The sequence below is a fragment of the Ranitomeya imitator genome, chromosome 5 (genome assembly GCF_032444005.1).
Source record: "Ranitomeya imitator isolate aRanImi1 chromosome 5, aRanImi1.pri, whole genome shotgun sequence".
Taxonomy (NCBI): domain Eukaryota; kingdom Metazoa; phylum Chordata; class Amphibia; order Anura; family Dendrobatidae; genus Ranitomeya; species Ranitomeya imitator.
The window spans coordinates 72,697,883-72,716,360 of NC_091286.1; the positions used below are offsets into that span (position 1 = coordinate 72,697,883).

Here is an 18,478-nt window from a genome sequence, read left to right on the forward strand (position 1 = left end):
GAAGTGAATGGACCAAGTCTCGCATGTGCAGAAAAACTCCCCACCACTGGCAGCCGGAGATGGGTTTCTATTCTTGAGGAAGGTGCTGGTCCCCGGAGAAAAGCCATAAATTTCCAAGACAAAGAATAACCCTTTATACTATAAAAGTATAGTAATAGGGTTATTTATTAAATAGATTTACCAACCAATTTAAATTAACAATAAATACTTTTTGAATATCAATATTTTGCACTTATGAAAAAATATTTTGTTATAAAATTGGGTTCCATTAAACTGTTTTATTAATTACAATAATAGGCAATTATGGAAAAAATGTTATGTTATAGTCAGAAAGCCCAAACACACAGGATCAGGAGCAGACATATCATTGGTACAGCCGCACAGAGGCCCAAGAGACAAGAGGGCCCACTTCTACCTTCAAACCGGTTGGAATTGTGCATTATCCTGAGCTATTTGATTGCAAAGGGCCTATATATTATTTTAGCACAGGGCCCTTCTGTCTGGATCCACCACTGCACAGGATAAATTAGTATCAGATGCTTGGGACCTATAAATTTTCAAAATGCCAGGCCAGGTGAGTGCATTTATAATAGGGAAAAATAAACTATTATGTATTAACTAGATGGTGGCCCGATTCTAACGCATCGGGTATTCTAGAATATGCATGTCCACGTAGTATATTGCCCAGCCACGTAGTATATTGCCCAGCCCACATAGTATATTGCCCAGCCACGTAGTATATTGGCCAGTCACGTAGTATATTGCCCAGCCCACATAGTATATTGCCCAGCCACGTAGTATATTGGCCAGTCACGTAGTATATTGCCCAGCCCACATAGTATATTGCCCAGCCACGTAGTATATTGGCCAGTCACGTAGTATATTGCCCAGCCCACATAGTATATTGCCCAGCCACGTAGTATATTGGCCAGTCACGTAGTATATTGCCCAGCCCACATAGTATATTGCCCAGTCACGTAGTTTATTGCCCAGTCACGTAGTATATTGCCTAGCGACGTAGTATATTGCCCAGCTATGTAGTATACAGCACAGAGCCATGTAGTATACAGCACAGAGCCACATAGTATACTGCCCAGCCACGTAATATATAGCACAGCCCACGCAGTATATAGCACAGCTCACGGAGTATATCAAACAGCCCACATAGTATATAACACTGCCTATGTAGTATACAGCACAGAGCCACACGGTATCTAACACAGCCCACGTAGTATACAGCAGTGTGGGCACCATATCCCTGTTAAAAAAATAATTAAAATAAAAATAGTTACATACTCACCTCCTGGGATCCAGCGAAGCTCCGGCGGTACGCGCACAGCTGCCGCCATCTTCCGTTCCCAGGATGTATTGTGAAATTACCCAGATGACTTAATTGGGTAATTTCGCAATGCATCGCCGGGAACGGAAGATGGCGGCCGACGCGAGTGGCTCAGCGGACAACGGAGGGTGAGTATAGCAGGTTTTATTTTTTATTATTATTTTTAACATTACATTTTTTTACTATTGATGCCGCATAGGCAGCATCAATAGTAAAAGGTTGCGGACCCACGGGGTTAATAGCGGCGGTAACGGAGTGCGTTACCCGCGGCATAACGCGGTCCGTTACCGCCGGCATTAACCCTGTGTGAGCGGTGAGTGGAGGGGAGTATGCGGGCGCCGGCCACTGACTGCGGGTAGTAAAGATCGGCCATTTTCTTCCGGACTGTGCCCGTCGCTGATTGGTCGTGGCTGTTTTGCCGCGACCAATCACCGACTTGGATTTCCAGGACAGACAGAGGCCGCAACCAATGAATATCCGTGACAGACAGAAGGACAGACGGAAGTGACCCTTAGACAATTAATTAGTAGATAAATGGGATAGTGAACCCTTTACTGTATATTCTAAGAATATAAGGAAGACAAGCTCACAGGCTCTAAGGCAATGTATCATCAGAAAATTACCTATGTAAGTTAGATTTTTGTGTTAATCATATTTCTAAACATTTTGGGGATTTTATTTTTACATCACAATCTGTAATAATAAAAAAATATATAGAAATCTTACAATTCCTGTTCTTTATAGAACACTTTTCAGTAGTCTCATTATCATCAGAGGCATGATTACATAGAAAGGTATCACCTATAGGGCTCGCTCACACTGATATAAAAAAAAATCGGATTGCACTCGGACTGATGTTATTCAGTGAGGCAGTGTAGATCTGTGTATTTTTTTCTCAGCTGTATTTGGCATGAGAAAAATATTGCAGCAATCTGTGATTTCACTCCAAAATCTGACGGGGGACTTATACAAGATACTGGAATGCTCCTGGGTAGGTTGATCACATCTTCTAAATGGAATACCCCTTTAATGCAAAGCATATACATACTGTTCTATTAATCTAGAATCTGCTCTTTTTTGGGACAATGATCATCACTCATACAAAATGTTCATTAGAAAGACAGCAAAATGCAAAAACCTCTACAAGTCTCAAGGAAAGTGTCAAGGAACAATGGTGAACTGCTGAGATGTCCGTCCACACTGCAGCTGCTGGAGAGGTGTGGTTCTGCAGATGAATGATGCTTCTTCCTGGCCCTGCTCTCAAAGTCACAGCGCAGCAGCACTACCGGTGCGCCCTCTGCTGGTATCATATGCAACATGCCATATTTATGCCGTAGGGTTAGGGCCAGAAAAATTTGGACAATTACCGAATCTTCATGATTTGGACATTACATGCCCATATTATGGATTTAAAATGAAAATGAGATGCAATTAAAGGGTAGACTTTCAGGTTTATTTAAAGAGGTTGAACAAAAATATCCCATGAAACATTTAGGAATTGCGACAATTTTTCTACAAAGCCTCCTCATTTCAGGGGTTCAGAAGTAAATGGACAAATTAACTTTACCATAAATAAAATGTTCATTTTTAATACTTTGTAGAGACTCCTTTGCAAGCAATGACTGCATGAAGTCTGGAAGCCATGGATGTCACCAAACCCTAGAAACCAGGCAACCCCCACATGCACTCAGGCTGGCTAGCAGCTGTAAATCATGCAGCTGCGTCAACAAAAACTAAATCTCCGAGCACTTACAAATACTCGGAGGTCACCCGAGCGTGCTCGGGAAAACCCGAGCAATGCGTATACTCCCTCGTCACTAGTACTGATTGATCTTTGTTTCATCTGATCAAATAACAGACTGGCTTCTTTAGATATTTGATGGCAAAATCTAATCTGATCTTTCCAGTTTTAAGGTTAATCGTTTGCACCTTGTGGTGAACCCTCTGTATGTGCTCCCATTAAGTCTTCTCTTTGTGGTAGACTTAGATACTGAAACACCTACTTCCTGGAGAATGTTCTTCACTTGGGTGGATATTGTGAAGGGGTTTTTCTTCACCGTGGAAAGGCTTCTGCTATCATCCACCACTGTTGTCTTCCATGGACGTCCAGGTCTTTTTGAATTTCCAAGATCACAAGTGCACTTTTTTTTGCAGAATGTACCAAACTGTTGATTTGGCCACAAATAACATTTCTGCTATCTCTCTGATGGATTTCATCAATTTTCTTTTTCAGTCTGATGAAGGTCTGTTTCTCTTAAATTGAGAGCTCCTTTGACCGAATGTTGTTTATAACAACAGTTTCCAAATGCAAATGCCACACCTGGAATCAGCTTTAGACCTTTTACCTGCTTAATTAATGATGGATTAATGATGGAATAGCCCATGCAGCCCAGTAAAGAGCTTTTGAGATAATTGTACAATTATTTTTGGTCCCTTTAAAAAGATTCAACTACATATTAAAGAGTTGTAAGTCCTAAACCGTGACTCCAATTATGATGTAAATATCCTCAAATTAACGCCTCGTTCACAAAAGCGTGTAACACGGCCAAGTGCTCTCCGATGTTTTATCGGATGGCTCTAGGCCCAATGTTAGATTTTGGGGAAGTGCAGATCAGGGATTATTTTCTTATTCCTATTTGGAATGAGAACAATCACAGCATGCTGCGATTGTCAGTGAGATTCGGCTCACATGCACCCATACTAGTCTATGGATGGGTGTGAAACATCAGACTGCACCCGACCATCATCCCAGTGCAGACCGACATACATAGAGTCAAGCCATGCATGAGATGGAGAAATTACTTTCTTTGTCTCCTCTGCACCTGTGCTGCGATTCCCTCATGCTAGAGGATCGGAGAACAGAGCACTGACACTCGTCTAACCCTCGCAGCAGCGCTGGAGCCGAGTGTCATTAGCATATCGCATCCCATGCTATACGATAGTGTGTTTCCAGCCTAACGCTGAGAATCTGCACTTTATGCCTGTATTGATTATATATATTTTTAATATGTTTCGGTAAAGAGCTACAATGCCAAAACTTGTGTCACTGATCAATTATATACATATACAAGTCTATCTAGATACCGCATATTTTACATTATTATGATAATAATTTGATATGTTTCTATTAAGATTTCAAATGCAAAAACATGCAAGAATAAAAAAGATATTGGGTATCACATCATATTAGACGTCATAATATGTCTGTTGTTAACCAATGGCATAAGTAAGAAGAGTAAGGGGATCATTCAGACATCTGTTTTTCATGAACGAGTTCTATCCATGTGTGTCACTCATACCTAGTATAGTTTATGAGACTCTTTACATACCTGCTTTTTTTCATGGGACCGAGTGGTCCCTGCAAAATCATGAAGACATGTCTGATACTGATCTGAGTGTAAGGCCAGGGTCACACTAGAGCGTAATACGGACCGATGCTATGCCATAAAAAAATCGCTTAGCACTCGGACCAACGTTAATCTATGGGGCAGCTCCCATCATACATTGTTTTCTCGGCCGTGTTATACGTGCGAGTGAAATCGCAGCATGCGATTGTCACCGTATTATGCCCAAAATACGCCAATGCAAGTCTATAGGAGCGAGAAAAACTCGCACACCACGCGGACCATCAGTGTGACTTGAGAGAAATACGCACCGCTGTTTTATAGAAAAGCCGGCAATTCAGTCCGGTGTACAGTAAAATCACACTAACAGGTTAAAATAGAATAGATAGAATAAATGTCTACACATAGTATAGGTATATATATATATATATATATATAATGTCATTGACACACACACATATATATTTAATACAGAGCTAGATAGTAAAAAAGCCGGTAATTCAATTGTCGGGTTTTGATAAATCATTACCGAACCCGACAGGATATGAGACATGGTTTACATACAGTAAACCATGGCATATCAGTTATATTTTTATATATCCCTCACTAATAATGTTAGTATTGTGTGTGTGTGCATTCTCACCCATCCCTTGTAGATTGTGAGCCTTCGCGGGCAGGGTCCTCATTCCTCCTGTACCAGTTATGACTTGTATTGTTTAAGATTATTGTACTTGTTATTATTATGTATACCCCTCCTCACATGTAAAGCGCCATGGAATAAATGGCGCTATAACAATAAATAATAATAATAATAATAATTTGGGAGCTCTGGGTGTTAAATTAAATGGTTAATTCACGGAAAAAACTGGCATGGGCTCCCACGCAATTTTCTCTGCCAGAGAGGGAAAGCCAGTGACTGAGGGCAGATATTAATAGCCTAGAGAGGGACCATGGTTAATGGCCCCCCTGGCTAAAAACATCTGCCCCCAGCCACCCCAGAAAAGGCACATCTGTAAGATGCGCCTATTCCAACATTTAGCCTCTCTCTTCCCAATGCCATGTGGCATTGGCATATGGGGTATTAAGGGGTTAATGTCACCTTGCTATTGTAAGGTGACAGTAAGCCTGGTTAATAATGGAGAGGTGTCAATAAAACATCTATCCATTATTAAGCCACTAGTCTGAAAGTGTTAAAAAAAATACACACACATTAAGAATTAAGTATTTTAATGAAATAAATAAACACACAGGTTTCATTATCTTTATTGTACGCTGAATCCAACTGAATGCCCTTGTTCTCCTGTAAAAAATTAAAAAATTAAAAAACAACAATATCCCATACCAGTCCGCCATACAGTCAAGTCCCACGCTGTAAATCCATCTCAAGGGGTCAAATACATTTACAACTGGGAGCGCTGCTAATGCTAATGTTCATATGCCGCGACTGCCCTTAGGTTATGTTCACATGCTGTGTCTGCCCCTAGGTTATGATCACATGCTGCGTCTGTTTCTAGGTTATGATCAAATGCTGTGTCTACCCCTAGGTTATGTTCACATGCTGCGTCTGCCCTTAGGTTATGTTCACATGCTGCGTCTGCCCCTAGGTTATGTTCACATGCTGCGTCTGCCCCTAGGTTATGTTCACATGCTGCTTCTGCCCCTGGGTTATATTCACATGCTGCTTCTGCCCCTGGGTTATGTTCACATGCTGCATCTGCCCCTAGGTTATGTTCACATGCTGCGTCTGCCCCTAGGTTATGTTCACATGCTGCATCTGCCCCTGGGTTATATTCACATGCTGCGTCTGCCCCTGGGTTATATTTACATGCTGTGTCTGCCCCTAGGTTACTGTACATTGTTATGATCTGGTGATTAGGGAGCGACATGCGTCTAGCTCTGAGCAGGTGGCAACTATACTGACCGCAGTCCCTAAGCTCAACACAACACTAGAAGTAGCCGTGGAATGCTCCTAACTCGGCCTAGGCATCTCGTCACAGCCTAAGAGTTAACTACCCCTAAAGATAGAAGCAGGAAAACTATCTTGCCTCAGAGAAAATCCCCAAAGGATAGATTAGCCCCCCACAAATAATGACTGTGAGAGGAGATGGAAATGACATACGTAGTATGAAACAAGATTTAGCACAGGAGGCCACTTCTAGCTAAATAGAAATAGTACAGAACAGAACGCTGTGCGGTCAGTAAAAAAAACTAGAAAAAGTCCACCTCAGAGAAATGCAAAAATCTCCACACCTGACTAAAGGTGTGGAGGGCAAACTCTGCTGCCCAGAGCTTCCAGCTTAACTGAATAGATCCATACAGAAAAGCTGGACAAATGAACAAAAACAAAGAAAGTGCTGAACAACAAGTCCACAACAAGAGAACCGCAAAAGGACAAGCAAGGACTTAGCTTTAGATGAACTGGTCAGAGTGTCAGGAAAGTCCTAAGAGCAATGACTCCAGGCAGGAACAATTGACAACTGGAATTGAATGAGGGATAAGGCCAGACTAATATAGCCGAGCCAGAAAGACGATCAGTGAAAACAGCTGCTGAAGCTAAATCCAAGAAGCAGCCATACCACTAAAAACCACAGGAGGGAGCCAAAGAGCAGAACTCACAAAAATGCTACTTACAACCACCGGAGGGAGCCCAAGAGCGGAATTCACAACAGTACCCCCCCTTAAGGAGGGGTCACCGAATCCTCACCAGAGCCCCCAGGCCGATCAGGATGAGCCAAATGAAAAGCACAAACCAAATAAACGAGAATCCAACATTTTCTCAACCACATATTCCAAATCCCCCTCAACCAACACCGGGACAGGAGGATCAACAGATGGAACAACGGGCACCACATATCTCCGCAACAAAGATCTATTGAAAACATTGTGGATGGCAAAAGAGGCTGGAAGGGCCAAACAAAAAGACACAGGATTGATAATCTCAGAAATCTTATAAGGACCAATAAACCGAGGCTTGAACTTAGGGGAAGAAACTTTCATAGGAACATGACGAGAGGACAACCAAACCAAATCCCCCACACGAAGCCGAGGACCAACACACCCACGGCGGTTAGCAAAACGCTGAGCCTTTTCCTGGGACAACGTCAAATTGTCTACCACATGAGCCCAAATCCGCTGTAACCTGTCCATCACAGAATCAACACCAGGACTATCAGAAGGCTCAACCTGCCCTGAAGAAAAACGAGGATGGAAACCAAAATTACAAAAGAAAGGCGAAACCAAAGTAGCCGAACTGGCCCGATTATTAAGGGCAAACTCGGCCAACGGCAAGAAAGTCACCCAATCATCCTGATCAGCAGACACAAAGCATCTCAAATAGGTTTCCAAGGTCTGATTAGTTCGCTCAGTTTGGCCATTGGTCTGAGGATGGAACGCCGAAGAAAAAGACAAATCAATACCCATCCTAGCACAAAAGGCCCGCCAAAACCTGGAAACAAACTGGGAACCTCTGTCAGACACAATATTCTCCGGAATGCCATGCAAACGAACCACATGCTGAAAAAACAATGGAACCAAATCAGAGGAGGAAGGCAATTTAGGCAAAGGTACCAAATGGACCATTTTAGAGAACCGGTCACAAACCACCCAGATAACAGACATCCTCTGGGACACAGGAAGATCCAAAATAAAATCCATGGAAATATGCGTCCAAGGCCTCTCCTGGACGGGCAAAGGCAAAAGCAACCCACTAGCGCGGGAACAGCAAGGCTTGGCTCGGGCGCAAGTCCCACAGGACTGCACAAAAGCACGGACATCACACGACAAGGAAGGCCACCAAAAGGACCTAGCAACCAAATCTCTGGTACCAAAAATCCCAGGATGACCAGCCAACACTGAACAATGGACCTCAGAAATCACCTTACTTGTCCATCTATCAGGAACAAACAGCTTCCCCACAGGACAGCGGTCAGGCCTATCAGCCTGAAATTCCTGAAGCACCCGCCGCAAATCAGGGGAGATGGCAGAAAGAATCACCCCTTCCTTAAGAATGCCAACCGGCTCAAGGACTCCAGGAGAATCCGACAAAAAACTCCTAGAGAGGGCATCCGCCTTAACATTCTTAGATCCTGGAAGATATGAGACCACAAAATCAAAACGGGAGAAAAACAGGGACCACCGAGCCTGTCTAGGGTTCAGCCGCATGGCCGACTCAAGGTAAATCAAATTCTTATGATAGGTCAAGACCACAATGCGGTGCTTGGCTCCCTCAAGCCAATGTCGCCACTCCTCAAATGCCCACTTCATAGCCAACAACTCCCGATTGCCGACATCATAATTGCGTTCCGCAGGCGAAAACTTTCGGGAAAAGAAGGCACATGGCTTCATCAAGGAACCATCAGAATTCCTCTGTGACAAAACGGCCCCTGCCCCAATCTCAGAAGCGTCAACCTCAACCTGAAAAGAAAGAGAAACATCCGGTTGACGCAACACAGGGGCAGAAGTAAATCGGCGTTTAAGCTCCTGAAAGGCCTCAACAGCCTCAGAGGTCCAATTAGTCACATCAGCGCCTTTCTTCGTCAAATCGGTCAGGGGTTTAACCACACTAGAGAAGTTGGCAATGAAACGGTGATAAAAATTAGCAAAGCCCAAAAATTTCTGAAGGCTCTTCACAGATGTGGGTTGAATCCAGTCATGAATGGCTTGGACCTTAACAGGATCCATTTCTATAGACGAAGGAGAAAAAATAAACCCCAAAAAAGAGACCTTCTGAACTCCAAATAGGCACTTAGACCCCTTCACAAATAGAGCATTATCACGAAGGATCTGAAATACCATCCTGACCTGCTTCACATGAGACTCCCAATCATCGGAAAAAATCAAAATATCATCCAAATACACAATCCGGAATTTGTCAAGATAATTGCGGAAAATATCATGCATGAAAGACTGGAACACAGATGGAGCATTAGAGAGCCCAAATGGCATCACAAGGTATTCAAAATGGCCTTCGGGCGTATTAAATGCAATCTTCCATTCGTCACCCTGTTTAATACGAACAAGATTATATGCCCCTCGAAGGTCAATCTTGGTAAACCAACTAGCCCCCTTAATCCTAGCAAACAAATCAGAGAGCAAAGGTAAAGGATATTGGAATTTGACCGTGATCTTATTAAGAAGGCGATAATCAATACAGGGTCTTAAGGAGCCATCCTTCTTGGCAACAAAAAAGAATCCCGCTCCCAATGGTGACGAAGACGGCCAAATATGCCCCTTCTCTAAAGACTCCTTAACATAGCTCCGAATGGCGGCATGCTCTGGCACAGACAGTTGAAAAGTCGGCCCTTAGGGAACTTACAGCCAGGAATCAAGTCAATAGCACAATCACAGTCCCTGTGTGGTGGAAGGGAACTGGACTTGGGCTCATGGAATACATCCTGGAAATCTAACAAAAATTCAGGAACATCAGAAGAGGGGGAAGAGGAAATTGACATCAAAGGAACGTCACTATGTACCCCTTGACAACCCCAACTAGTCACAGACATTGATTTCCAATCCAGCACTGGATTGTGTACTTGTAACCATGGAAAACCCAGTACAACAACATCATGTAAATTATGCAACACCAGAAAACGGCAATCTTCCTGATGTGCAGGAGCCGTGTACATAGTCATCTGCGTCCAGTACTGAGGTTTATTCTTGGCCAATGGTGTAGCATCAATGCCCCTCAAAGGAATAGGGTTCTGCAAAGGCTGCAAAGAAAAACCACAGCGCCTGGCGAATTCTAAGTCCATTAAGTTCAGAGCAGCGCCTGAATCCACAAATGCCATGACAGAAAAAGATGACAATGAGCAAATCAGGGTCACAGACAGGAGAAACTTAGTCTGCACAGTACTAATGGTAACAGATCTAGCGACCCTCTTAATACGCTTAGGGCAATCAGAAATAGTATGAACAGAATCACCACAGTAAAAACACAGCCCATTCTGACGTCTGTATCCCCTCTGTTCCGCTCTAGTCAAAATCCTATCACATTGCATGGGCTCAGGACTTTGCTTAGAGGACACTGCCATATGGTGCACCACTTTGCGTTCGCGCAGGCGCCGATCAATCTGAATGGCCAGAGACATAGATTCACTCAAACCAACAGGCGTGGGAAACCCCACCATAACATCTTTAAGGGCTTCAGAAAGACCCTTTCTGAAAATTGCTGCCAGAGCGTCCTCATTCCATTTAGTGAGCACAGACCATTTTCTAAATTTCTGGCAGTATAACTCTGCCGCTTCCTGACCCTGACACAGGGCCAACAGTGTTTTCTCAGCATGCTCTACAGAGTTAGGTTCGTCATACAATAATCCGAGCGATTGAAAAAATGCATCTACATTAAGCAATCCCGGATTCCCTGACTCAAGTGAGAATGCCCAGTCCTGAGGGTCGCCACGCAGTAGAGAAATAACTATCTTTACTTGCTGAACGGGGTCACCAGAGGAACGGGGTTTCAGAGCAAAAAACAATTTGCAGTTATTTTTAAAGTTAAAAAACTTAGATCTATCCTCGTAAAACAAATCCGGAGTAGGAATTCTAGGCTCTAAGGCCGGAGTCTGAACCACATAATCTTGAATACTCTGTACTCTTGCAGCAAGCTGATCCACACGAGAAAACAAACCCTGAACATCCATGCCTGCATCCAAATCCCGAATCACCCAGAGATCAAGAGGAAGGAAAAAGACAAAACAAACTAAAGAGAAAAAAAATGGCTCAGAACTCTTTTTCTCTTCCTTCTTTTGAGAGGCATTCAGCTCATTTTTGGCCAGTTGTACTGTTATGATCTGGTGATTAGGGAGCGACATGCGTCTAGCTCTGAGCAGGTGGCAACTATACTGACCGCAGTCCCTAAGCTCAACACAACAATAGAAGTACCCGTGGAATGCTCCTAACTCGGCCTAGGCATCTCGTCACAGCCTAAGAGCTAACTACCCCTAAAGATAGAAGCAGGAAAACTATCTTGCCTCAGAGAAAATCCCCAAAGGATAGATTAGCCCCCCACTAATAATGACTGTGAGAGGAGAAGGAAATGACATACGTAGTATGAAACAAGATTTAGCACAGGAGACCACTTCTAGCTAAATAGAAATAGTACAGAACAGAATGCTGTGCGGTCAGTAAAAAAAACTAGAAAAAGTCCACCGCAGAGAAATGCAAAAATCTCCACACCTGACTAAAGGTGTGGAGGGCAAACTCTGCTGCCCAGAGCTTCCGGCTTAACTGAATAGATCCATACAGAAAAGCTGGACAAATGAACAAAAACAAAGAAAGTGCTGAACAACAAGTCCACAACAAGAGAACCGCAAAAGGACAAGCAAGGTCTTAGCTTTAGATGAACTGGTCAGAGTGTCAGGAAAGTCCTAAGAGCAATGACTCCAGGCAGGAACAATTGACAACTGGCATTGAATGAGGGATAAGGCCAGACTAATATAGCCGAGCCAGAAAGACGATCAGTGAAAACAGCTGCTGAAGCTAAATCCAAGAAGCAGCCATACCACTAAAAACCACAGGAGGGAGCCAAAGAGCAGATCTCACAAAAATGCTACTTACAACCACCGGAGGGAGCCCAAGAGCGGAATTCACAACAGTACATATACTGTACATAGATACACATACATAGATACACACACAAATACACACATATACATATACTGTACATACATACACACATAGATATACACACATAGATAAACAGATGCACACACATACATACATACACATAGATACACACATATACCATACATAAACACACATAGATACACATACATACACAAATGCATACACACAGACATACACACATATACTGTACATACACACCCACACATGTGTACATATACAAACACACACCTACTAATTTATGACCTCAGTTGGTCAGATGAGCTGTGGAGGAGATCAGCTGGGAGAGGGCAGAACCCAATGTGGGGAATGTGGACACAGCAGAGAGGACTGATATCAGCCCCCTACTGCTGCAGTGCTGTCTTGCTCAGTGAGCTCTCCTCCCCCAACCACTTCTCTGTGTGGTGCTGCAGCCTGTTGACACTAGAACAGTAAAGGGAGCAGAAGACCCCACTGTAAGTCCTGCTCTTTGTCACGTGTGCTGTGCAGCCCAGGCCCCCTGACTACAGGTGAGTATTCACCATTGGGACACGCCATGCAGGAGGACAGAGATGGCAGTCAGTGAGCGCTCTCATCAGTCTGGGGGGGAAAGCGTTCATTGGCCAGCATCTCTCCCTGCATGACACGCCCCTTTTTGAACGCCTGCACTCTGCTCGCTGCTCTCTCCCCACCTCTATGTAGACGCATAATTACGGGTGTGAGAGGGACCAAATGCTGCATGACACCGGGCCCCTCTCACTCCCACCCATAATCTTGACTCAATGGCCCCATAGCGGCTGCATACTCTGCCGCTATAGGCTATACGCCCCTGCCCTGCAGGGGCCCCCCCACCTTCAGGCCTCGCTGCAGTTGCACTGGCTGCACGGGTGGTATGTCCACTCCTGTGGCTACGGGTAGACGAATGGTAACAGTTTATCACAGCTGTACTGTTACACACTATCTGTACTGTTTATTTACTGTTTTATGACTTTCTCTCAAGTTCTCTGTTGCTAAGCTGTGACATTTCACTATTATGACTCATCACAAAGGCTACGTTCACATTTGCGTTGTGCGCCGCTGCTTCGGCGACGCAACGCACAACGCAAATAAAAACGCATCAAAACACACGCAAAAACGCTGCGTTTTGCGATGCATGTGTCGTTTTTTGCCGAAATTTTGACGCAAGAAAAATGCAACTTGTTGCGTTTTCTGCGCCCGACGCTTGCGGCAAAAAAAACGCATGCGTCGCACAACGCAGCACAACGCATGTCCATGCGTCCCCCATGTTAAATATAGGGGCGCATGACGCATGCGTCGCCGCTGCGTCGCCCGACGCAAACAAGCACAATGCAAATGTGAACGTAGCCAAACTGGCTGCTCATTCCCTTCCTTGGCTTTTATACAGGCTATGAAAGTTCACCCTGATTGGCTTTGCTATACCATGTGATGTGATAGCTGCATAACATTGTAAGAAAGCCTGTATGGCCATGCCTGAGGTAAAGTGAGCTTTCTCTGGCTGATGCAACCTTCTGCTATATGCAGAAAGGCAGAGGGCATATTTTTGGTGATTCATGAGAATAGAATTGTCAATTGCAGATTTAGAAAAATTCTAAATTACATCAAATTGATTCAGTTGTCTAACGGTTCTTCAGTAGCTTAAAAATATAGAAATCTTACCCTTTTTCTAGAAGGAATTTGACTGCCTCCATATTCCCATAAGCACATGCTGATATTAGAGGGGTTTTATAAAAGATATCTTTCACATTCACAGACACGCCTTCTTCAAAGGCCCTCTTCAGGGACTCAAAGTCTCCAGCTTTTACAGCAAAGTTTATATGAGTATACACATTTTCCAGGTCATCCACATACCAGCCGGTGTCATCTGTCACTGGGTTTTGGGGTGGATGGTCAGAATCAAATCGGTTGACATCAGTAACATTATGGAAAGCTCTAATCATAAAATTAGGTGGTCCACCATCTTCTCTACGTGAAATTAGGTGACTTGGCATTGTACATATTGGCATAGGTAGTGTTCGTTTTCCTTTTTTGCCTTTCTTCCCTTTCTTTCCTTTTTTCTTTTTCGGTCCATAGGAGGACAATAAAAAAGCTTTTTGTAGGTACTTCGACCCTTTCAAAAACTCCTCCAGAATGATGTTCCCACTTCTACCTTTTTCGTGAAGATGAACAATACTCTCCATTTCTTCTGTGGTCACTGGAGCCCCATTCTTTGTAAGGATTTCAACAAAATCTGCCTTGGAGACATTTTCTTCCCCCTGATCCAATGCGGCAAAAGATTCTCGAAGGGCCAACTGGTGCTCAAATGACCAATCATGTAATGTAATGGCCCATAGTGGATTGGGATTTTTTACACTTGGCTTGGAGAATTTTTTAAATAGACGCATTGCTTTTCCTAGTTCCTTCATTGCAACTTTGAATCCACCTTCTTTGGCAATGGCTTTAGGTGTTAGGGTTTTTATATTCTTCCAAGTAGGATCACAACCTGTTTAAAAATACAAATATTGATTTATATGCAAAGTTTCAATGTTACAACAATAACACAACTATAAATCAATATTGAACAACAAAAGCTTAAACTTAAAGAGAATTGATTACTCCTGTCCCTTATTCACGGAGTGCAAACTTAGACTAAACAGTCTGAAAATGTGGCAAAATTATGACGGTGTCTTAAGCTGAAAGATAAATGTGGCTCATATTTGTCTAACTTTACACCATTTCTTGGTTTATTTTATTTGCGCCACTTTTTTGCACAAATTGATGTAGGCTTTTGCATTTTAAGCCATGCCCCGATTCCAGACAAGCCACGCAACTCCTCACAAACCCATGTCCCATTGTTCGCAAACCACATTTTTTTTCTAAAGCCAAAACCTTCTCTCTTTACAGTTAAAATGATGAGTTCAAAACACAGGTTTTGAGGCATTTTTTGTGTATTTTTGTGGCTTTTTTATGTAGATTACATGTTTGTCTATAGTACATTGTAATAAAGTTAGTTTGATTCACCAAAAACAAAGCAAACCCATGCTGTTGCGTTTTTTGCAGACTTTTTGCACTTTATCATTACTTTCTATGAGTAAAAAAAATGCAAAAATGCTAAAAGGATTTTTAGGAAACTGCAGTTCTCAAATTCAGTCAGAAAAAAAACAAGTGTGCGCATGAGATTTCTGAAAAACACTGCTTATTCGCATAAAAAACACTGAAAGAAATGCTGCAAAGACACTGCTTGTGTACATAGCCTTATCGTAAAGCATTTGCAGCGCCCCAGGGTCCTGGTCATCACAGTGGTATTGCTTTCCTCTCGGGGAGAGTGATGCTACATTTGGAGGCAATGAAGGAGAACTCTTTGTCAGGTAACACAATGCATGCAACATGTTCACACTCCAGACCAAAAGGGGGAGCTCTAAGACTGTTTAAGGTGAACTCCCCTATAAGAACATCCTGATCTGGAGGGAAAGGGTTCAGTTCCTGTCAGAGAGACAGAAGAAAGGAAGGAGAGGAGACCTGTGGCCCAAAGTGCTGCAGCTCCTAGGAAACAGACGGATAGAAAGCTGAACAGATTGCAGAGAGCGTGAAGGAAGTCAGAGCAAAGGAGAGGATACCAGAAGGAGACCAGCCCTGCTCAGGCTGCCTCCTCTGAGGTGCAGAATCCCGGTAGCCGTAACACCGAGGGAGTAATGACCTTTATGCTTTGCTCCAGAGACCGACAGGACAGCTAATTGCAAGTAACCTGTCCGCCCTACACCCAGGAGGCACGGTGGCAACCTATGGAGGCCTGGGCATGCTAGAGTCCCTATAAACAGCCTCAAGCCACCAGTCATACGGGTTTGTCCTATCCTATATGGGGAACAGAGAGAGAGACATTACATCTGTGAGGACCTTATGTGAAGCCATAGGCAGTAAGGGACTACACCAATACAGTACAAGGGAAGGCTACTGATTTCCACCTGGATAAGGAGTCTCTGGACTTGCCTCCAAACTGGCCGGACTCTGCCTGCCCTGTGATCTGGTGCCCTGGACTGTGGATACTGAAGTCTTCAGTAAAGGTAAAGAGACTGCAACCTTGTGTTCTCGTTCTTCTCTGCGCCTCCCACCATCCACCATCTACATACTGGGATGCCCTGCGGACATACTTCACCTTTGGGAAGGTATACCATCTAGCTGCTATAACATCACCCCAGTGGACCCCTTAAAGCAGTGTCGGTCACCTGACCGAATACCACAGGTGGCGTCACAAACATTTCCCCTTTAAAGACCTTTCCCTTTTACACGGACGTCCCAGGGCCACGGACCGGGTCAGCCACCGTGACATTCCCCCTGTGAACCGAAGGACCCGGTACCGAGTACCCCACGGCCCCATGGGGGTGCTCCACATATACTGCAGTTTAAACAATGGATATATATAGGTCTAAAGCTAAATGAAACCATTTGTGCCAAAATGCACCAAACTTTGGTGCGTTTTCCACCAAGGTGGAGGCACAATCACAATAACAAATTTGTATTTTGGAACTACTGAGGTGCTCTGTAGCCACGTATTATAGATTGTATAAGTACAGAAGCAATGGTAATAACCAGGGCCTAATTACAATGAGGAAACATGGTGAACATGCCATGGGGCCTTCACCATTTTTGGAATGTAGGAGACCTCAAATAATCTACCAGTCCTAATGACTGTTCAGTCATTACGTTAATTTATCCAGCTGATAAGTGGCTAATTGTGATGAGTGATCGTGCTGAGATAAGGTGTTATCAGAGCATGCTCGGGTGCTAACCAACTGTCTTCGACATGCTCGAAAAATATGTTCGAGTCCCCGCGGATGCACTGTCTCAGAACTGTTTGATTACTGAATACTTGAATATTTTGAATACATCATTGCAGTTGGGTAGGTATATGTGTATATATATGTATGGGTGTTTACACATGCATATATATGTATGTGTTAGGAGTCGAGTTTCCTCTGCTGCACAGGGGGAATCTCGATCCGTGTCTGCTGCGGTCTCCCATTCTGCATCGGCCGCAGTGGGGTCTGCTCAGCGGAGACGTCGCTCCCAGCGTCTCACTGAGGCTGATTCTGTGCATAGGGTTACTACTGCCTTTTCTGGCTCTCCTATGGTGCCCTGCGCTGATCTGTGGCGAGCAGGCTTCTCTGGGACTAAGTCCTTATTTACACACACTGAGCATGCCCAGGGAAAGATCTCTCAATGGAGGTCTAGGGTCACATGCTCAGGTACTGCAGCGACTCCCATTGGTCCTTCTCATGGAAGGTCCTGCAGGTACTAGGACTAGTTCTGCTTTGCACACTGAGCATGCCCAGGGCAGGATCTCTCAGTGGAGGTCTGGGGTCACGTGCTCAGGTGCTGCAGCAATTCCATTGGTCCTTCTTTCACAGGTCCTATATGTGCTGCAGCTATTTAAGGCTCGCATGGCCGCACATCCATGCGCTAGTATCGTCTTATGTCATATGCTTTGCGCCAATGTGGTCATGTGTTTGAATGTGTTCAGGGACCCGGCTGAAATAAGCCCCTAGAATGCTGGCACCTCCGGCGAGGAGATTGTGTTTAAGTGTGTTCAGGGACCCAGCTGAAATAAGTGCAGGGGTGCATTCGTGCAGGGGTGCATTCGTGCACTGTTATTCGTGTATTTTTTATTCAAAGTACTTTTTTTTTCTAAGTACTCGGCAGTTATAACATGGCAGAATATAATCAAGCATCTCTTCTCTCTTCATACAGGTAAACATATCATTCATTCTCTGAGCTGAAATATCCTGCATGTCTATTGCTCCAGTCCCTGACAGCAAGCAGCTTGGATGGTAAACATATCATTCATTCTCTGAGCTGAAATATCCTGCATGTCTATTGCTCCAGTCCCTGACAGCAAGCAGCTTGGATGGTAAACATATCATTCATTCTCTGAGCTGAAATATCCTGCATGTCTATTGCTCCAGTCCCTGACAGCAAGCAGCTTGGATGGTAAACATATCATTCATTCTCTGAGCTGAAATATCCTGCATGTCTATTGCTCCAGTCCCTGACAGCAAGCAGCTTGGATGGTATCTGAGTCATTCTATCTTCGGCATTGAATCCTGCATGTATCTATATATGTTAGTCATCCTATTATGCCTTTGTTTGTGTTTATAGATATTTAACTCACTTTTGCATGTCCTTACTCAGAGAGATCACATAACTG

At 43.9% G+C, this 18,478-nt stretch overlaps 1 protein-coding gene across 1 annotated transcript in view; it reads right to left on the minus strand.

Moving 5' to 3' along the window:
* The window catches only part of ANKEF1 (ankyrin repeat and EF-hand domain containing 1), a 90,506-nt gene that overhangs the window by 17,381 nt on the left and 54,647 nt on the right, over nt 1–18,478 (minus strand). The window contains exon 6 of the mRNA XM_069768794.1: nt 13,957–14,779. Coding sequence (XP_069624895.1) covers nt 13,957–14,779 — 823 coding nt within the window. The remainder of the gene's footprint in view (nt 1–13,956; nt 14,780–18,478) is intronic.